This window comes from Solenopsis invicta, chromosome 5 (genome assembly GCF_016802725.1).
Source record: "Solenopsis invicta isolate M01_SB chromosome 5, UNIL_Sinv_3.0, whole genome shotgun sequence".
In the NCBI taxonomy this organism is placed as follows: Eukaryota; Metazoa; Arthropoda; class Insecta; order Hymenoptera; family Formicidae; genus Solenopsis; species Solenopsis invicta.
Window position 1 is genome coordinate 26,981,433 of NC_052668.1, and position 21,323 is coordinate 27,002,755.

At 29.0% G+C, this 21,323-nt stretch overlaps 4 protein-coding genes across 4 annotated transcripts; all 4 read right to left on the reverse strand.

Annotated features, from left to right (window-relative positions):
- Positions 1 to 1,662: 1,662 nt before the first annotated feature.
- LOC105199854 (gustatory receptor 23a) lies at positions 1,663 to 4,846 on the reverse strand. The gene is made up of 3 exons (XM_011167124.3): positions 3,412 to 4,846; positions 2,835 to 3,226; positions 1,663 to 2,717 (listed from the first exon to the last, which is right to left on the reverse strand). Exons 1-3 carry the CDS (start codon positions 4,103 to 4,105, stop codon positions 2,649 to 2,651), a joined length of 1,155 nt encoding a protein of 384 aa, XP_011165426.2. The 5' UTR covers positions 4,106 to 4,846; the 3' UTR covers positions 1,663 to 2,648.
- Positions 4,847 to 6,285: 1,439 nt separating this feature from the next.
- Positions 6,286 to 9,055, reverse strand: LOC105199850 (gustatory and pheromone receptor 32a-like). The gene is made up of 3 exons (XM_011167120.3): positions 8,086 to 9,055; positions 7,583 to 7,971; positions 6,286 to 7,469 (listed from the first exon to the last, which is right to left on the reverse strand). Exons 1-3 carry the CDS (start codon positions 8,978 to 8,980, stop codon positions 7,365 to 7,367), a joined length of 1,389 nt encoding a protein of 462 aa, XP_011165422.2. The 5' UTR covers positions 8,981 to 9,055; the 3' UTR covers positions 6,286 to 7,364.
- Positions 9,056 to 10,378: 1,323 nt separating this feature from the next.
- Positions 10,379 to 12,226, reverse strand: LOC105199855. Its single transcript, XM_011167125.3, has 3 exons — positions 11,360 to 12,226; positions 10,830 to 11,221; positions 10,379 to 10,750 (listed from the first exon to the last, which is right to left on the reverse strand). Exons 1-3 carry the CDS (start codon positions 12,060 to 12,062, stop codon positions 10,709 to 10,711), a joined length of 1,137 nt encoding a protein of 378 aa, XP_011165427.2. The 5' UTR covers positions 12,063 to 12,226; the 3' UTR covers positions 10,379 to 10,708.
- A 3,014-nt stretch (positions 12,227 to 15,240) lies between these two features.
- On the reverse strand, positions 15,241 to 17,612 carry LOC105199856 (gustatory receptor 23a-like). The gene is made up of 3 exons (XM_039449944.1): positions 16,728 to 17,612; positions 15,618 to 16,009; positions 15,241 to 15,502 (listed from the first exon to the last, which is right to left on the reverse strand). Exons 1-3 carry the CDS (start codon positions 17,422 to 17,424, stop codon positions 15,338 to 15,340), a joined length of 1,254 nt encoding a protein of 417 aa, XP_039305878.1. The 5' UTR covers positions 17,425 to 17,612; the 3' UTR covers positions 15,241 to 15,337.
- Positions 17,613 to 21,323: the final 3,711 nt, after the last annotated feature.

Below are 21,323 nucleotides of genomic sequence, written 5' to 3' on the forward strand. Positions count from 1 at the left end.
ATTCCTAATAAAATCCTAAAAATTCTAAAAAGTCCCAAGAAAATTAGACATACAAAATTTTCTATAACTAAAATATAACGTCACACCAATAAATGAGAGTTAAAATGTGTAAAATAAGACGTAAATAAGAAAATACATAAATAATCAGTACTACGGTAAAAAAAACGCAAACAGTAATTAAAATGTTTCAGGAAAATATTGTAAAAATATTATAAAATTTTCAGGATATAAGGTATATGTACCGAATTACGCCACTTTAAGCCAAGACTAATTTTTAACAAGTTGTTTAAAAATAGCAATAAATGATGTTAGGTAAGACTATAAATTTTATTTAAAGTTAATATTACAAATTAAGGAAAACGTATACAAAAATATTTTTGTGTACAAAAAAATTAAATGTAGATTGCAAATGTCCTGAATTACGCCAAGTTGTTCCGATTTACGTCACTAATTGTACAACCACCCTGTCTGTGTATTGGTAATAGGGTTGTTACTTTTGACTAGTGTTGGGCCGTTATTTCGTCATCTGTTACTGAGTAACCGTTATTGCAAAATAACTTCAATAATCGTTATTAAATTTGTGAAATAACGATTATCAGACACAACAATTATTTTTAATAAATTACAATTTTACAAGCATAATAAGGTCGATATTACTTTGTCGTACATTATATTTTTTAAACAAGTCAATTGACTGTAGAATAAAAAATTCTTGAGTCTTTAGCAAGTTTCTATCTTGTAGTCAATCAACACTCAAATATAAGTGTGTGGCGTGAATATTCTTATTGAAGCAGCTATAATTATAATCTAAATACATTTTACTATGATTATTATAGAATTCATTAATTTCTTTTTGTATGTTATGTTAAATTTTATTTTGTTTATTAAATATATTATTATTTTCATATTTAAAGAAAAGTTTAAATTACATAATTTTGTTTATATATTTTAAAAATAAAATATGTACTAAAAAAAACAAAAAAGTTTAAAAATAATGTTTCTCTGTTTCTTCCTTCAATAACAATATTTTACTTTAATTACATTAATATTTCTTTTAGTATAAAATTAAACTTAATTAATATGACAGATAATTAGTTAAAATTTTCAAACCTAGGTAAATTATTGTAAATTATAATGTGATTAAATACTAGTAATCATTTAATCAAATAACTGTTTAAATAACTAGATATTTTGAAATAACAGTAACGGTTATACTCGAATAGTAAAAATGACTGTTTAGCCTACCACTACTTTTGACTTACTTTGAAGATTTGAAGCTTCAAAGTTGTTTTCAATTTTTTGAAGTTTAAAGCACCTTCGAAACTTTGAAACTTCGAAATTCGAAGTTAACTTAGAAGCTTTGAAGTGTTTCAAAAAATATGTTTATGTAAATAAAGAATTTATTCAGAAAGTGTTACAAACATTGCAAAGAAAAAGAAGTAATATATACTTACATACATATATACATGCTCAAAATATGTAAAACTATTTCTGAAACTATTTTTCAAAAAATTTAAAAGAATTATAACATGAAATATTAATAATTAGAGACTTTAAATAATAATAAATAATCTGTGGTAGTTTGATTTCAAACTGTCTACAAAAGTGGATAATATAATAGAAATGTGTTTTGGAAACACCTATAAGTAATTTTTTGCCGTTTATTCTAGAAATGACATAACTGTAATATTTTTATTTTCCCTGTAAAATCACAATATTGTATGGCTAAAAACATATACAATAACGTATTCATATTTTTTAATTTTCATGTAACAAAATTTATATTAATAAATAAATGAACACGACTATGGGTAAAATTACAAACATCGTGCATGAGCAAGGTAAATGCATTTATGCATTATAGTTTTAACTTAGCAGTATTTTAAATATATGTAACGCAATTTTAATCGCAATATGAATCACAATGTACATCATAATTTTAATAATTTTATTTTTGCAGATTACATAAATATTTTTTTGTTCTGTCTACATTTTTTTTAACTACGTTATAATATTTAAATAATATAAGATTATTAACCCTCAGCTGATACACTACACTGGATTGATTATTTTGCCCCACATGAGTGTATGTATATCACCAGACATTTTCAATTTTGTAAGCATATCTCGTTACATAATGCATAGAATTTGAACAATCTTTTGTTTAATTAATATGACAAATTGTCAAGAAAGAGATTAAATAAGTGTAAAAATTGCAAAGTTGAATATATTCAAAATATTCAGAAGAGAAAAAGCAAACGATGTATGAATGCCAAGCATTTTGTAAATAGCTTGGGTGTATGACACCCAATGTGTCAGCTGAAGGTTAAATTATAATAAATCTTTTTTGATTTATAAGAGTACACTTTAAATTTTATTTGACTGTTTTTCAGTTTATTAATTATTAAAAGTCATCTTTCCCGCATATGAGGGTAAGATGACGAAATTAACATAATGTCTTAAACAAATCTAAATTTTAAAAAATTTTAATTTATTTAACAGCTTCTAATTTTTACCAATAATAAATTTAAGGTTTCAGTGCATTAAAAAAAAAATATATATATATATATATCTTTATTTTTATATTGTCACGGAATTAGGAGAAACTGACAAACCTTATTAAAGTCTTCATCTTATTCCGTTTTCCCCTAATTCGAATCGGATGGTTTATAAAATTGAATGAGGATTACAAGATAAGCAGAGATCACTCCTACGAGCTGAAAATAAATGTACATCATTTACTTACTTCGACAGAATTTATTTACATTGCAATTCAAAAGCCAATTCTCCGTAAATTATAAATTATGAAGTCAATTAATTAAATATTTACTCACACCACTGAAAAGAGCATTGTTCATTTCAAAGAAATTGCAGGCCGTAAATGCTGCTTGATACTGCTGTAGTTGAATCGAAAAATCATTGATCTCGTTTCTGACACCAGCATCTTGGTCCAAGTTCTTACAATTTAATACAAATCCGTATATAATTATCCCGGTTCTTTCGGATTCTTGTCGTGAAAGCGTACAAATCCAACATATCAAACCGAACTGCGTCACATACAGAATCCAACAACCATTAAGTACGGCAATCAACGTATAATTTTTCTCTGTGATGCCTATGTAGATTCTGAATAACGTAGCTACGACCACGGCGAAGCAGTTCGTCGATAAGAGCAGGAGATGAAGACCATGTATATCGTTTATCATAACGACAAGATCACTAATACCTGCATTAACACAGATTACGATTTGACAACGATATCAATATTAACACAGAGATAGAATTCCTTCACAGATTGTTTAAACTATTACATTATGACTTATACATCTACGCTCAAATTATGGTGTATAAATAATACAAGAAAATATAAATATAAAAGAATAATAAAAAACAATATTTGTAGAGACTTACCGTTATGCAATCCTCTGATTCGTCTAATCTTGAGCGCAATTTGTTGCGCACCGAATAGCTCATCCATCTGACCGATCAATTTATTTATCGTTTGAAATCTGCAATATAGCACATAGACGACAATGTCGAAGACGAAGCTGTTGATCAAAGATTGAGCTAATATAAAGTAAAACAGCAAATCAGATATGAAAATATACTCTGGATTTGTAAAATAATAATACAGGACGTGTGCGATCAGGGACAAAGGACAGCAAGCGAAAGTCGCGAGAATCGCTAGCACTTGCGCGTTTTTTATTGGCAGGACATTAATGGATGTTTCCCTTCTGATCTTCTGGTCGAGGTTCTTCATTCTGTCCATCAGCTCCGGCCACTTGTTGTGCTGCCTGATCCCGTGACAAACGTAATAATACGCCGCCACGTAGCTTATCACCCTGTTCGTGCAATGCATCAACTTGTACACATTGGTCTTAAAAGCGAAGATACTGTTGAAACTAAAAAAATCTAACACGCAGTACATTGCGCTAATGGAACACACAGCGAGGTGAACGATACGTATGAATATCGTTATAGCCTTAGGACACTTTCGCGGACGTGCAACGCCGACACCCATGAGCCAGGAGATGTACGTTATTGGACGCAAGATGTACTCTATCGAGGGCGAATCTTCAACTTCCACATGGCTCTCCCTTTCCATTTTCGTATCTTATTTTCTTGCTAATTGACGTTTCGTAAGAGAGTATGTTTGTAAATATAAATTGAATTTTTTATTATTAAATAAAATTGAATTTGCTCCTTGCAATATAGAATATTTTGAAGAAATAACAGTGAAACTTTTCTGGCAGCAAAACACTCTGACAAACGCGCACGTTGTACGTTCTTTCTGTCGTTTTACGTAGAATAAAGGACGACGTATTGCTTGTACAATGTTAAATTGCGTGTTAACTGCCCGTCATAAATGTAACGCTGCGGCTGTGTTAATGAAATGCATTTGATAAATAGTTAATTAAGCTTGGTGTATACGTGTAAACGCAAACTGGGGAAAATAATTGTCAATGTTACGAGTCAATTAAGATAGTTGAAGAGGTATATATTTATTTTCACGTGGATAGATGTGTTTCGTTTATTATTAGAAATAATTATTAGAAAATTATTAGAAAATTAATTTCTTAACATTTATTTTGCTATAATTTTTTGTTCCTCACTAGCTATCATGACATATTCACGTTTTACGTTTCTATTAAAGGATATACACCGTAATGAGATGGCTTTTATTATAATTTTATTTAGTTTCAACCTTTTAGTGTATGATTAAAAAGTTAAATGACAATAACAATTGGTGAAACTATGTAATTTTGGCAAATATGTGAACAAAATAACGGCAAATGAAGAATAATCTTTGAAATGCCATAACTTTCTTAAAAATCATCATAGAGAACTAATTCAAAAAAGAAATTAAAATTAAACAATCATATTTTTATTTAAAAAATGTTTTATTGATTTAGATTCATAATTTAATGTTTAATTTGCAACATGAGTAATGCTTATTTTTATGTAAAATTAAAAAAAATAATTTTTCAACTTTTTTTTGTTTTCCTTATAAAATTATTGCGTCTATTGTACATTACTGTTTATACTTTAACTGTAAAGAGGTATTACATTTGTAAATGCAATTAGAAGAAACGGCGTGAGCGAAAATTAACGTTCAATCGGTAAAAAAGAGCGATGCTGGACCGGTCACTATTCGTGCTTATTTTCGTACACTCACATTTCTTAATTGGTTTTACAGATCTCAAAATTTTTCTCCACAATTAAAGTGGTGATAAAAACATACCGGAAACTATAATTGAAGAACAAAAGTAGATTAAAAAATTATAATTTAATTATCGACTTTTGTATTGATCGACTCGTGACAACATGTGCCTCATATGAAAGTTTTAGACTGTGTATGTATGAAATAAGTAGTTTTCGGAGTATAAATTAAATGAAAGAACAATATGGCGCTTGCAGAATGATCTTAGACACTCTAGTATAAAAGATATGAATATCTGAATATTGTTTATGTAATTTGCACGCGGTGCAAAGAGCAAAAAATGTGTTCATGATAGTCGAAAGACCTTGCATTAGATGAAACTAAAGTCAAAGAACAAAAACGGATGAGTGTGTTTGACAAAGAACGTTAGCCTATTTTCCTAAGGAGAAAAAACTGCAATTTTATTGTTATCATGTAAGTTTGATTATCCACAGAGATACTACTGATCACAAAAGAGTAAAATTTAGAAGTAATATATATGATGTTACTGCATTATAAGTATGCATACTTGTTTATGAAGTATTTGTATAATAAAAAATCAAGATTTTAATAATGTATTATAATTACTCAAATATATGTGTTAATAATTGCAAATTTCTATCAATAATCAATAACGTCATTGTACTTCATAACTTCAATTACTTCCGGGCCCGCCAGGCCCACTTGACCGTCACAAAAATTTACTTATGGCCGGTCATCTTTAACAGTATTTTGTCGGCTGGTACGTGCAAGTACAAACAAAAAAAAGATAATTGTCAACGAGTCAATTAAAATAGACGTACAGCTATATTTATGTGGATCAATGTAGTGCTTTGTTGCTCTATTATTAGAAAAAAAATTTTGTAATATTTTAAAAATTTAAATATGTTTAAATTATTTTGCACCGTATGGCTAAAAAAAATTTTGTACATAATTACAATTTTTTTACATATATTACAATATTTCATGAAACAGATCACCATTTCTCCGAACCTTCTGCAATATATACAAATAAGATATAAATTAATAAAAAATAAATTTAACAAGAATTAAAGGAATACTATAAAAAGTAATTGCTTTTAATATTTAAATATCATGGAAAGTACTAAAGTTAATTTCTTTTATGTAAGTTAATTTTTAACGTAAGTCTTCTTTTAAATATAAAAATATGTCCTATACTTGAAGAATCAAATGTGCCCCTGGCTGAAACAAATTCAAATTTTGTTAAATAAAAAGGCACAATAAAAGATTAATGCAGTTAACTTTTAATATATACGTATACAAGGTGGGCCCGAATGTTTTGGCCATACTTTGAGTTTTTATAAAAAATTCAATTCTGAAAAGGAAGTTTCTTACAAATGTAACGAAAAAAATGCTTCTTTAAAAAGTTAATACCTAAAAATCTCTTAAATCATTGTTATTTTATACATTTTTACACACATCAGGTAAAATAAGCATTTTGCAATAGAAAGTATTAAAACAAAATTTGTATTTAATATAAGCAATTATTTTAAATAATTCATGTAATTAAAAATTAAAACAGTCAACTAATGATGAAATAGTTGCGGTAAAAGATATTGAGATATTCCGAGAACTATCTCGAACAAAGTGATACAAGTTGAAAACATTGATCACTGAAACAAATGTCCACCAACAAACACAATAGTAAATATACACATTTCAATTCAACTTTGCAATAAAGTGTTAATTTTATACAGATTAATCATGACACATTAATTAGATATTTTGATCAATTAGCAAAAGAACTTTTTGTTGTTATTTACTATCAATTCCGATATTTGACCTCTCCTCGGATGGAAAATGTTGCGGTCCATGGTTCACAATGAATTTTTCTGTACAAAATCTTATGAAGATGTAGAGCAAAAACGTTTTCAATCATGTTATAAATAAACTATTTTGCTATTGAATTGTAATTGACCTTTAATTATCGCACACGACTTACATTGCACGATTTATATGCTATTTTTGTCAATCCAAGCATCAACATACAAAAATTTAGATATTAAACTACCATTTATATATTTTATAAGATACATTTCTTGTAATTATCAACTTCTAATATTAAAAGAACTATTATCCTCAATACACAATGCAAAGTTAATGCAAGAAGATTTAGTGTTGCTGGACATCTAACAATAAGTATTTAAGTGTATATACCTGATAAAGTTTTGAAAAAATTTTTCAATTTGTCGGGTGCCTTATAAAATTGAAGGAGAATTATTAGATTAGTTGTAATAATCACGATGAACTGAAAAATAAGATCACATCATTTAATTGTTTCGACAGATATAATTTAAGTTGCTATTCAAAAGCTAATTCTTATTAAATTATGTGAAGTAAATAAATTAAATATATACTCACACCAGTGAAAAGAGCATTACTAATTTCGAAGAAGTTGCAGGCCGTAAATGATACTCGATACTGTTGCAGCTGAATTGAAAAATCATTAACCTCGTTTCTGACACAGTCTCCGTCCAGGTTTCTGCACTTCAGTACAAATGCGTATATAAATGTTCCGGTCCTTTGGGATTCTTCACGCGCGAGTGTGCAAACTCTGCATATTAGACTAAATTGCGTGATGTACAGAATCCAAAGAAAATTATGCAAAATTATAAATTTGTAATTTTTTTCCTGGACGCTCATATAGATTTTGAATAGGGTAGTCACAACCATAGTAAAGCAGCTTGCCGAGCAGAGGAAGATATGAAAACCGTAAATGTCGTTTACCATGATAACGAGAACACGAACACCTGCATAAAAAAAATTTATGTACCTTCAAAATTTCTTCATAAATTTCATTAAATTACATCTCGAACCGCATACACTGTCGCATTACAAAGAGAAGAATATTTTCAGAAACTTACTATTATGCAATTCTCTGATGCGTCTAATCTTTAGCGCAAACCACGACGCATCAGATAGCCTGTCCAATTGGTCGATCAACTTATTTATCGTTCGGAATCTATAATATAGCACGTACACGATAACGTTGAAGACGAAACTGTTGATTAACGACTGGGCTAACAGGTAGTAAAGCAACAGGTCGGATGCGTAAATGTCCTCAGGACGTGTAAAGTAATAATACAGGGCGTGCACGATCAAAAGCAATGGACAGCAAGCGAACGTCGCGAATATCGCTAGCCTCTCGATTTTTTTTACAGGCCAGTCATTCATCGATATTTCCTTCCTGATCTTCTGGTCGAGATCCTTCAATCTGTCCATTAGCTCCGGCCACATGTCGTACTGCTTAATCCCGTTATAAACGTAGTAATACGCCGCCATGTAGAAAATCACCCAGTTTATGGTGTACATGGACATATAAATGTCATTAAACGTATAAGCAGCATCGTGACTTAGAAAAAGATTCAGACTGAGCAGCAACTTAATGGAACACACAGCTAAATGAACAATACGTATGATTATCGTTACAGCTTTAGGACACTTTCGCGGACGTGCAACGCCGACGCCCATGAGCCAGGAGATGTACGATATTGGGCCCAAGGTGTTTTCTATTGAGAGCGAATTGTCTTCAACTTGCACATTGATCATTTGCTCCATTTTCGGCTCGATTTTATTGATGATTGATGCGTTTTCCAAGCGTGTATGACTGTTAATTATAGTGAAACTCCTTGCGATACAGAATATTTTAGAGAAATAAGAGTGAAAATTTTCTAGAAGAAAAACACTCGGACAATTGCACACGTAGTAAGTTATTTCTGGTGTTTCACGTAGAATAAAGAACGACGTATTGTCCAACATTGCGTGTCAGTTGCCCTTTATAACGCGTAACGCGTTAATAAATGAAATGAATTTCAAGAAACAGTTAATCAAGCGTGATACGTGCATATGCAAATAAAAAAAAAATGATAAATGATTCGAGCCAATTACGATGATTAAAGGATACACAGAAAAAGGTTATTATCAAATTCATTCTTTCATATATGTATAAGCAAGTATATTAAATCTTTTGAAAGAATTTATAATCTTACACAGACATAATTTACTGACACAAAGAAAATTTTTTTGTTTAAGATTATAAATTCTTCCAAGATTTTATACTCTTTTGTTATAGATAAAACGATAATGATTTAATACTAATTTTTTCTGTGTACAGTTGTATATTATATTTACTCTCATGTATGAAGATGTGCTGCGTTACCGTATTATTAAATAATTTATTTTTCATATTACAATAATTTAAATATTTAAATTATGGGAATGTCCATACCAATCGAAATCAGATCTTATTGTTAGTGCTCAATAATAATTTTCTAGGTGAATTTACAAACATTTACAAGATTCGTTGAATTGCTCGCCGCTCTTACTTGTCAAAAGACGCTTTTAAATAAAAAATCTTGAAATGAAATATCATGGAATTAAATTGCTAATCTATTTACATAATAATTTTTATAGTTACAAGCATCTTTACAATCTTTTCTTTATCTAGAAAACTGTACAAAACCTAGAAAATATAAGCACTAAGTTCTGCTTTCAACCGGTATAGCCATTCTCGTAATTTAAATATGTACACGCTCATATTAGAATGTTGTTTATATTAATTATTTAAATTATTTTGTGTGCATTTTCGTATATAAACTACAATAATAATAATTGTTTGCGTATCCCTCTTGAAAAAATCACTATCTTCTCGCGCTTTCTATTAAACACAACATGTTTCTTATGCATTAATGTAAAATAAAGTTACTAAGAATAAAAAAAAATACATTATACTATACATATGACTTATTTTAATATGTAATATAAAAAGCGCTAAAATCTTTTTATAAACGATTAACACTTACTCACTCTTGGCATTTTATTTTCTTCACTCGCCCTTATCGTGTCATTCGCGTTTTATACTTCTATTAAAAAGTTACACCGTAATGGTTTTCACTTTTCAACAGCAATTTCATTTAATTTTAACCTCCTGTTTTAAGTTTGCATATTATTTTATTTAAAACGTTAATTCTTAGACATTCTAACCCAAAATAATTTTGTGTTATTACTTATTAAGCAACTCCTATATGTTTTGATATTTTCTTGAGCAGAAAAAAATTATGCCTTATGGTCCAAAGTGAGACGCCTCTCTCTATAAAATCTTATAAAAGTGGATCAGAGAGCTGAAAGGTATTTAATTATAATATTATTACTAAGCTATTTTGTTATTAAAATGTAATTGATCTCTAATTACAGCGCTCAACTTGCATTTGTCGCCTTTTGTACGCTATTCTTTTCCATCCAAGCATTAAAATACTTACAAAAATTTTAATATCAAACCACTATAGATTATATAATAAACCATTATAGATTGTATAAAGCTTATTTCTTTTAATTAAGTACCAACTTTGAATATCTAAAAAAACTATTATCGTCAAAACACAATGCAAAATTAATGCTGAAAGACATAGTGTTGCTAGACATCCAATTATTTAGGTATATATTTTCGACAAAATTTTGTAGAATTTAAGCAAATCTTCATTCATTAAATTAAACAAGAATTATCAAATAAACGGCGGTAATTGCGACGAACTGAAAAACAAGTTTTCATCATTTAATTGCTTTGACCTCAGATATCATAATAAAGTAAATTAATTAAATATGTACTCACAACGATGAAAAGAGCATTATTTACTTCGAAGGAGTTGCAGGCCGTAAATGCTACTCGATACTGTTGTAGCTGAACTGAAAAATCGTTGACTTCGTTTCTGATGCATTCTACGTCCAGATTTTTGCAATTCAGTACAAATGCGTATACAAATGTTCCGGTCCTCTGGGATTCTTCCTGCGCAAGTGTGCAAATCCAGCATGTCAGACCGAATTGCATGACATGCAGTAGCCAAAACATTTTATCTTTGATTACGAATGCTTTTTCATCCATGCACGTTTCATCCATACTCATTTTGAATAGTGAAGCCACAATCATGATAAAGCAGTTCACCGAGCAGATGAGGAAATGAGGGCCGTAAGTATCGTTTACCGTGATGATGAGAACACGAATACCTTCATAATGGAATTTAGAATTTGATTACGTCCAAGTATCATCGCAATTTCTTCAGAGATTGTTAAATTACATCTGGAGTCACATAAATTTACATCGTCTAATTACAAGGCAAAAGATAAAATTCGCAAAAAGCTTACCACTATGCAGTTCTCTGATGCGTCTAATCTTAAGCGCGACCCATGACGCATCAGATATCTCATCCCATTGGCCGATCAATTTATTTATCGTTTGGAATCTATAATATAGCACATATACGATAACGTTGAAGACGAAACTGTTGATTAACGTCTGAGCTGATATGTAGTAAAACAACAAGTCGGACACGTAATTGCACTCTGGATGTGCAAAGTAATAATACAGAACGTGCACGATCAGGAACAAAGGACAGCAAGCGAACGTTGCGAAAATCGCTAACGCTTCGACTTTTATTACACGCCAGTCACTCATGGATATTTCCTTCCTGATCTTCTGATCGATCTCTTCCAATCTGTGCATCAGCTCCGGCCACTTGTCGAACTGACTGATCCCATTATAAACGTAGTAATACGTTGACACGTGACAAATCAGCCATTTCACGAACTGAACGGACTTAAATGCATATTCGACATCATTAGCAGTAGCGCATTTGGAGTTATTTTCTAACTTATATTCTTTTATCATCTCAATGGAACACAGGACGGAATGAATGATACGTATGATGACCGTTACTGCCTTAGGATACTTCTGCGGACGTGCAATGCCGACGCCCAGGAGCCAAGAAGTGTACGTTATTGGGCGTAAAGTGTGCTCTATCAAGAGCAAATTATCTTCAGCTTTCACTTCAGCTATCTCCTCCTGCATTTTCGCGTTTAATTTTCTTGCTAATCGATGCGTTTTGCAAGCGAGTACAATTGTTGATTGTATTGAAGCTCTTCGCGACACACGATATTTGGGAAAAGTGACAGTAAAATTTTTCTCGAAGCAAAACACTCTGTCAAACAGGCACGTTGTAAATTCTTCCTGATGCTTCACGTACAATAAAGAACGACGTATTACTTCTGCAACATTAAATGCGTGCCAGCTGTCCCTTATGAATGTAATGCGGTTTTAGTAAATTAAATTCATTCGAAAAAATAGTTAATCATGCTTAGTACGAATATATGTAACAAGGAAAGAAATGATAAATGATAGAAACCTATTAAAGTGGTTAAAAGTATATAATAGTTATATTTATTTTTAAGAGAGAAAGAGAAAGAGAGAGAGAAGGAGAGATAGAGAAATGTGGCGTGTTATCGTATTATTAAAAAATTAATTTTTAATATTGCAAGTCATTTAAATTATTTTGTATTGTATGCCTAATATTTTGAATGTAAGCTATAATAATAATTGTTTACACATCCCTACTGAAGAAATCATCATTTCTTCGCGCTTTCTATTGAGCAATAATATGTGCTTGATACATGAAAAATACAATATACAATAAAAATTAAAAAATATTGCAAACTGTAATTTTTTAATAGATAATATTTAAATATCATAAAAAGTGCTAAAATTGCTTTTTTATATATTAAACGTTTTTTAAGTAAAATACGTATTTAAATAAAAATGTGTCTTATATTTAAGAAGTCAGAAGTGCCACTGGCTGAAAAAAAATTGGAATTTTTTAATTGAAAAAGATTTAATAAGAAGTTAATACGGATACAATATTAACTTTAGATATGTATGCTAATATATAAGGTATTTTCTATAATTTGTTCATTTTTAATACTTCTGTTGTTATTAATGATACAATAAAATACCAAAGGAAAAAAGAGTTTGTTTCTAAAAGTAAAATATTATAATATGCATAAAATTTTTTTTAACATCGTTTTGTAAGAATTTAAGGTTATCGCTACTTTTTACAATAGAATGACATATTTTTACTATTGTTGTAATGTAGTTTATAAGAAAAACAAATTCAATCATATAAGATATGTTGACTCTAAAATGACCTAAATATAAAAAATTATTTATATGGCAAAAAATTGGATAAATTAAATTAAATTTTCAATATTTATTTATTATCAAAATAAAAAAGAATTATAGGTTAAATTAAGCAACTTTAATGGATTTTGAAGTTTACAATACTATATAAATACTAATAACGGGACATGTATTGACCTAACTTGATCCTCTTCAAACCGACAAATATATGTACAATGTTATTGCTTGAGTCCACTGTCGCTTTATCTTTGTCTTGAATCGCTAACAACTGTTCAGACTTTTGCTGTTAACGTTGTTAACTTTTCGTTTTTTTCCTAAATATAAGCAATTACTAAAGAAGTGATTGCCTATAATTGCAATAATTACAAAAAAAAAGTTAAAGATATAAAAAAATTTTCTGTGATTTTATTAATAAATGTATATCTGCAAAAGCATTTAAATTTGTAAATAAAACTCATAATTAGGACTCGACCTATAATTGAGAGCGTCACTTTAGACTACTTTAGAATGATCATTGCTTTAATTTTCCTGTGAACAGCAGAGTTAATTTTTTTAGGTGAACGCCAGTAGCCTATAATTGTACTCGTTGTAATATTTGTGTCCTTTTTGTAAACAGTGGAAATTTTCTAAAAATTAAAGTATTTTATTTTTATTTTAAACTAATGTTTAAATTTAGATACAAATTATTTTTATCAAAAAAATCATTTATTTAATAAAAAAATAAATAAATAAATTTAGAAGGCTGAATTGAGATGTCGTCGTATTATATGCGAACAAAATAACATTGACTCTCTTGGGCGGGAAAATATTATTTACATCAAGATGTAAAAAGATGCTTATTTTTTGCGATATTCAATTTTCTTTATTTATTTCTCAGTATAAATCACTTGTTTTTGTGTTTGTAACATTATACTTTTTGAAGAGAGAAAAAGAAAGTTTTTGAACTTTTTCTTTGAAGCTTTATACCTAAACTTTTTGTATGTATTTATTATAAAAAGTTACGATTTTTTAATCTAATAACATTTACCCAATTTGCGTGATTAATCTTAGGTAATTAAATTATTGTATAATATATTTTTCAAAAAGAAAAAGCATTGTACATACTAATATTATTAAGTAGATCAATAAGTAGACAAACGCGAAATATCCATGACAATAAAAGTTTTTACGTAGCATCTTAAGTTAATAATTGCATTAACCGTTGTCCATTAATGTGTGGCAATTGCATCGCCACGATTCTTAAAGCTGACGACGCGATATTGCTTAATGATGTTTGGACACGAGCACATAAACATACATATTAAACACGTCATCTAGACATTACATACGCAAACGACGCTTTGATCGGTAAGGCGAATACAACAGATCTTTAACCAGAAATTTTTCTCCATAATTTTTGTTCATGTCAAATATTTTTTACAATCTTTTTAGGTCTTTCTATTTTAATATTGTTCTTCTACATTTTTGCACTCACAATCCGATTAAATTCTAATTATACTTATTTGATCTCAGAAATTTAATTTTATTATTCTTGTAATTAATAGAAAATTTAAATAAACAACTAGTAGTGATCATAATTTGTGGTAGAAAATATTTCAATGTTTCAATAACAATCTTGAACAAAACAAAATAACATTAATCTCAAGAACGAAATATAGAATAATCGAAACAAAACAGTAAACAAACTCATTGTTATTTGATTTCGTAGTAAAGTGTTAATCTCCTACAGATTAATCACAAGACGTCATTTCTTAGACATTACTCGATTTTTTTATTAAACAATTTCAAATTATTATTTATTAAACAGTCCCTATATTTTAATTTCTCTTTGCCCAAAAATATTACTCATGAGCCATTGTAATGCACTTCTCTGTATAAAATCTTGTGAACATGGCTCAAAGAGATGACCAAAACGTCCAATTGCAACTTTATTATTAAATTATTAATTATTTAGTTAATAACACTGTAATCCAATTTTCTCACCTGACTTGTATAGTATTCTTTTTCTTTCAACCAAAGTATTAAAAATACTTATAAAGTTTCAGTAATATTGAACTACCACTTTACAGATTATTTATTTACAAAATATACATTCTTCAATTATCATCTTTTAATGTTTAACAAGCTATTTTTTGTCAATGCACAATCCAAAGTTAATAAAAAGTTAAAGTATTGTTTAGTGTTATTTCAGTTTGTCTATACGAATTGTCCGCACGAAGTAGTGTTAAACCATGTATTAATTCATTGTGTTTAGAATCTTTGGGTGGTTGATAAAATTGAATGAGGATTATTAAATAAACGGTAATGACCCCGACCATCTGAAAAATAAATTTCTATCATTCAATTGTTTCAACAGACATTTCTCACATTGGAATTTAAAAACTAATTCCTTTTACATTAAAAAAAAAATTAATTAATTAAATGTCTACTTACATCATTGAAAAGAGCATTGTTCATTTCGAAGAAATTACAGGCAGTAAATGTTACACGATACTGTTGTAATTGAATCGAAAAATCATTGATCTCGTTTTTGACGCCAAAATCTTGGTCCAAGTTTTCGCGATTTAATAAAAATGTGTATATAATTATCCTGGTCCTCAGGGATGCTTGACGGGCGAGCGTACAAATCCAGCACATCAGACCGAATTGCGCGACGTACACAATCCAAAGAACATTATGTACCGCAACCAACATATAATCTTTCTCTCTGACACCCATGTAGATTCTGAATAGTGTAGCCACGGCCATGGCAAAGCAGTTCGCCGAACAGAGGAGGAGATGAAGGCCATGAATATCGTTTATCACGACAACGAGATCATTAATACCTGCATTAATACAAGTTTACAATTCATACACAGTAAACAACAAAATGCTAATTTTAACATTCTTTGCATGTCCCAGAAAGTCCATTCTAAATTTTAAGTTAAAATAACTCTTATTCATTGTGTTACTTATTGACAAATTAAAAATATTAAGTAATTAACATTATACTTTACATTTATCTATGTTATTGTGACTTTAAATGTGATGTACATATAAATTATGTTACTTATAAATTATTTAAAAACTACATGGAAGAGTAGTTACAATAACTCATAGGAAATGTAACTCTTAAAAATGGAATATTATTTTGAATACTTTTAACATTCTAAAAGACGTTGAAGTAAATCTTCAAATAATCATGTTAAATTAACTTTGAGACATGTTGATTATTTGAAATAATAATTGTGTTAAAAAAACTGAAAATAATATTCCATTTGTAACATACACAAAGTGTTAACATATAAAGTTGACATAAATGTAACACATGAAAATGTTATAAAAATAACATATCAGTGGTATGTTAATTTTACATTGAAGTATAATAATAATCATAACGTGGTAACACAAGAAAATTTTAACATATAGACTCACAATTTTTTACTGTGTGGATTGTATTAAACTACATCTTCAGTCATGCATTTACACTCAATTTATAATGTATAAATAATACAAAATAATAAAAAAAAAATAATCCAAAGCATAATATTTGTAGAAACTTACTATTATACAATACTCTGATGCGTCTAATCTTGGGCGCAATTTTTGATGCATCGAACAGCTGATCCAACTGACCTATTAATTCATTTATCGCTTGGAATCTATAACACAGCACATAAACGACAATATCAAAGACGAAGCTGTTGACCAACGACTGGGCTATCATGATATAAAACAACAAGTCGGACACGTAAATGTACTCAGGGTGTGTAAAGTAATAATACAGGGCGTGTACGATTAGAGACACAGGACAGCAAACGAAAATCGTGAGAACCGCTAGAGAATCCGCGATTTTTATCGGCTGGTCATCAATGGGTGTTTCCCTTTTGATCTTCTGATCGAGTTTCTTCATTTTGTCCATCAGCTCCGTCCACTTGTTGTATTGACTGATTCCGTGATAAATATAATAATATGCAGCCACGCAGCCCGTCACTCTGTTCATGCTGTACATGAACTTGTACACATCGCTGTCAGAAGCAAAGGCAGTATCGAAGGTGAAGAAATCTAAGACGCAGTACGTCGTACTAACAGAACACACAAGTAAGTGAAAGATGCGTATGATTATCGTTACATACTTGGGACACTTGCGCGGACGTGCAACACCGACGCCCATGAGCCAGGAGGTGTACGATAATGGTCGTAATGTATTCTCTATCGAGGGCGAATTGTCTTCAACTTGCACTTCAATATCATCTTCCATCTTCGTGTCTTCTTTTCTTGTTAATCGATGCGTTTTGCAAGCGAATGGCTCTGGAGTATACTGATTGTTCCTCGTGATAAAATATTTTTGAGAAATGATAGTAAAATTTTTTGAAAGCAAAGTCTTTTAATGAACGTTGTACGTTGTAAATACTCTTTGGTGCTTCATGTAGAATAAAGGACGACGTATTACTTGTGTAACGTTAAGTTGCGTGTCAGCTGCCCCTCATAAGCGTAACGTGGTTTTAGTAAATTAAATGTATTTAAAACATTAGTTAATTAAGCTTGGTATGCATGTGTAAATACAAACAAGGAAAAATAATGATCAATGATACGAGCCAATTAAGACAGTAAACGGTATAGTAACATGTATTTTTAAGTTAATAGATGTACTGTGTTACTGCATTACTAAAAAATTAGATTTTTAATATTGTAATAATTTAAATATTTAAATAAGAATATCTTGACCGTTATCGTAGTATTCAATAGTATTAATAAAACGGGTCATTAGAGCTAAGTGATGAAAAAAATTGTTTACAGTTTTCGTAGAGAAGTTTTATAGAAATACCCGTTGGCATCGATAATATTAGATTCATTTTTAATTTAATTTCGTGATATTACAATTCTAGTTCTATTTAACAGTTGTGTTTGAAATCAAAAGTAACAGCACATAGTTTCAGAGAATTAAAAATTGTAAAATCACATAAGAAACACATTATTTTCAGTGCTAATTACAAGACCTAGCTGCGAATGTTTCAACTCGTCAATTATTTGTGTTTTAAATATATAAATTATTTTATGCCCTATTAATTTTGTATATCTATTTATATTTTGAACATATTAATAATAATTTTCCACATATCGTTTTTAAAGAATTCTGAATATTGCAGTAATAATTAAACCTCCGTTTTGGAAATATTAAATTGATACACAAATGTTGCAGCAACATTAATATTATATATGTTGCTCTAATGTTGCTGCAACATTACGTATCAATTTTTCCAAAGCGGACATTTTACCATAACTGCAATGTTGCTGACATATTGCAGCAATATTTTGCATTTGCAATGCTGTACCGTATGGATTATAATTTCAACGATATTTGCTTCGAAATAAAATGTGTCGATTATTTCTTCTAAGGGATGTTTCATTCTTTGAAACACATTCAAAGACATACATTTTTAAAATTTTAAGAAATATATTTTTCATGGTGTAGTTTAATAAATATCATCACATTGGTTATTGAATTTGTAGGAAGATACCCATGTCGCAAAAATAAGTGTTTGAACTCTGACTAAAATGGATATTTTTCGCAACAAATTCTTTTGTACTGTTCAAAGAATACTTATTGGCATCAGAGAGAAACCCAAGAGTAACCATTTCAATTTTTTTCGTAGGACCGTCAAAATCCCCGTACACTACCGCCACAGTATATCCCTTTCCAAAATTGATATTACATAGCATCTGTATTTCACTCTGTCGATAAAAATAGTTTAAGTCCATGATAAAATCATTAATATAGAGGTATAACTCTTTTACAGACTTGAACCATTTTTATCGGCAGTGTTCTAAAATAGTGTAGTATTCATTTTGAAAGTAGATGTATTGATAGTAGTGTACGAGGATTTTGATAGTATCACGAAAAAAGCCCGGATAGCACCCAGGAAAAAATTTTATATATATATATATATATATATATATATATATATATATATATTTACGTACATTTATATATATAAAATAAATATAATTGTATATAATTATATATAAAATATGTATAACAGCGCATAGCACGGCGCACTATTTTGCGTTTTAGTTTATGTAAGAACGAAAAAGTTCCGTAAAGGTAAAACTCGATTTTTGTTTGTACGCGGAAGTTAACGTTATTTTTGCGTTTTTTATCATTAATTAGTTATTAATTCATGTATCGTTATAGCCAATGATGCAAAAAGTAGTAAATCAAATAGAATAGCATTTAATAAAAAAATAATTAATTATAAAATGCAAAACATATTTATGAATAAACAATGTACAAAACGTGTAATGTAATAAAACGTTATGCAATAACCACTATTAGATGTATCTTATCAGGGAATGGAAAGTTACTTTTTAAAGGTAACTCGATCGTTACCGTTACTCGTTACCGAATCAACAAAGTAACTAGTTACCGTTACTCGTTACATAGAAAATAACTATTTGTTACTTTTTCATTATTTTGTTAATTTTAAAATAAAATTAGATTATGTTAAAAGATTTTCATATAATTCTAAACCTAAAATAAAATAAATAAAACTACAAAAATTATATAGAACTTTCTGGATAAGATTCATATAGAATTTATTAAATATAAACTACATACATTTTTTATCAATATTTTTAATAGGAAATAATTACGTTTCATTTTTGTCTGAAAGTTTTACTTTGTCATGTAATGTAAAAGTTAAACCATGAAAATGTTTTACTTTAGTATTATATTTTTATTGGTATTAATTTATTATTTACTTTTAACAAAAATTGACATCTTAAAGTTCATCGTAAAGTTCACTTTTATGTTAATACAATTCTATAATTGGTTCATTTTACAACTATTCTTCAAAACAATCTTAAATATAATATAAAAACAAACTATGAATACTGATTGAAAAATAAAGATTGAAAATTATATTATAAATTAAAAAGTAACGATAAAAGTAACTATTTTTGTTACCGTTACTAGAAAAATGTAATTACGTTACCGTTATAGTTACAAAAAATAAAAAGTAACGCCGTTATCAATTCGTTACCAAAAAAGAGTAACTGTAATGGTAACGGCGTTACAAGTAACTCGTTACTCCCAATCACTGTATTTTACCATATGCTGTTTTCAGTTTTTATTATTTTTAGCTTAAAGTAAAAATTATTTAATGTACTATATTTGCTGTGCTCTCCGCAACTGAGTTAGAGTTTCTGAAAAAATTTGCGTAAAGTAAGCTTATATAATAAAATTCTATCTACAAACCAAATTAGGCTTTTAACGAGCAAAATTTATTCCAAATACACTTAGAGATATGGCATCTACAATATAATAAATAAACTTTTACAATAACATAAATTATATAAAGAATTTTTTAAGTTAGAAAAAGTTTTTTAAGTTACGAGTACGTTAATCAATCATCAAACGCGTTTTTTGCTGCACAAAGTCTTCATCAGTGAAACAAAAACATTTAAATAAATTAATAGTAATATCATCGCAAATTACAGGAATCCTGAAGCTTTTGATCCAAATTTAAAGATAAATACGCAATTAACTAAAATTATTTATATTATTTGAAAATTCTACCTTTTTATTACCGCAAGTACATTTATATTATTAAATGATCTTTTTTGTCACTTTTATAAAATAAGCAAGTTTTATGAGGTGTCCCATCATACCCCGCATAACGAAGCATAATGGAATTAATGCACTTTTTCAATAAAACAATAATTGTGTCCTTTAATCTATTCTTTTGCAATAAAACTTCTTTTTTCTTAAAATAGATATTCCAAAGAATTATTTAATATTTTAGTAGAAAATCAATGTGACTTATTTACTTTTAATATGTTTAAAACTAGTTTAAAATTACTATGCCCGTTATGCCCCAGAATCCCTAATAAGCATATTTTACATATAATTAAGTAATCATATATACTGTTATGACCGGAAAAGTCGGCTCGTTTCTACACTCACGCTTACACGTGTACTTCCTGAAGCACTCACGCACGAAAAATTAAACAATTTGTTTAATAAAACGTAGCGGTTTTTTTCATCAAGCGCAAGACGTTAAAGCGAAGAATCAAAACATGAACATATTCACACGTCAATAGAAGACGATCACCGATCGTCTCATATCGATACTCCCAGCCATTCACGTGCCGGACCGT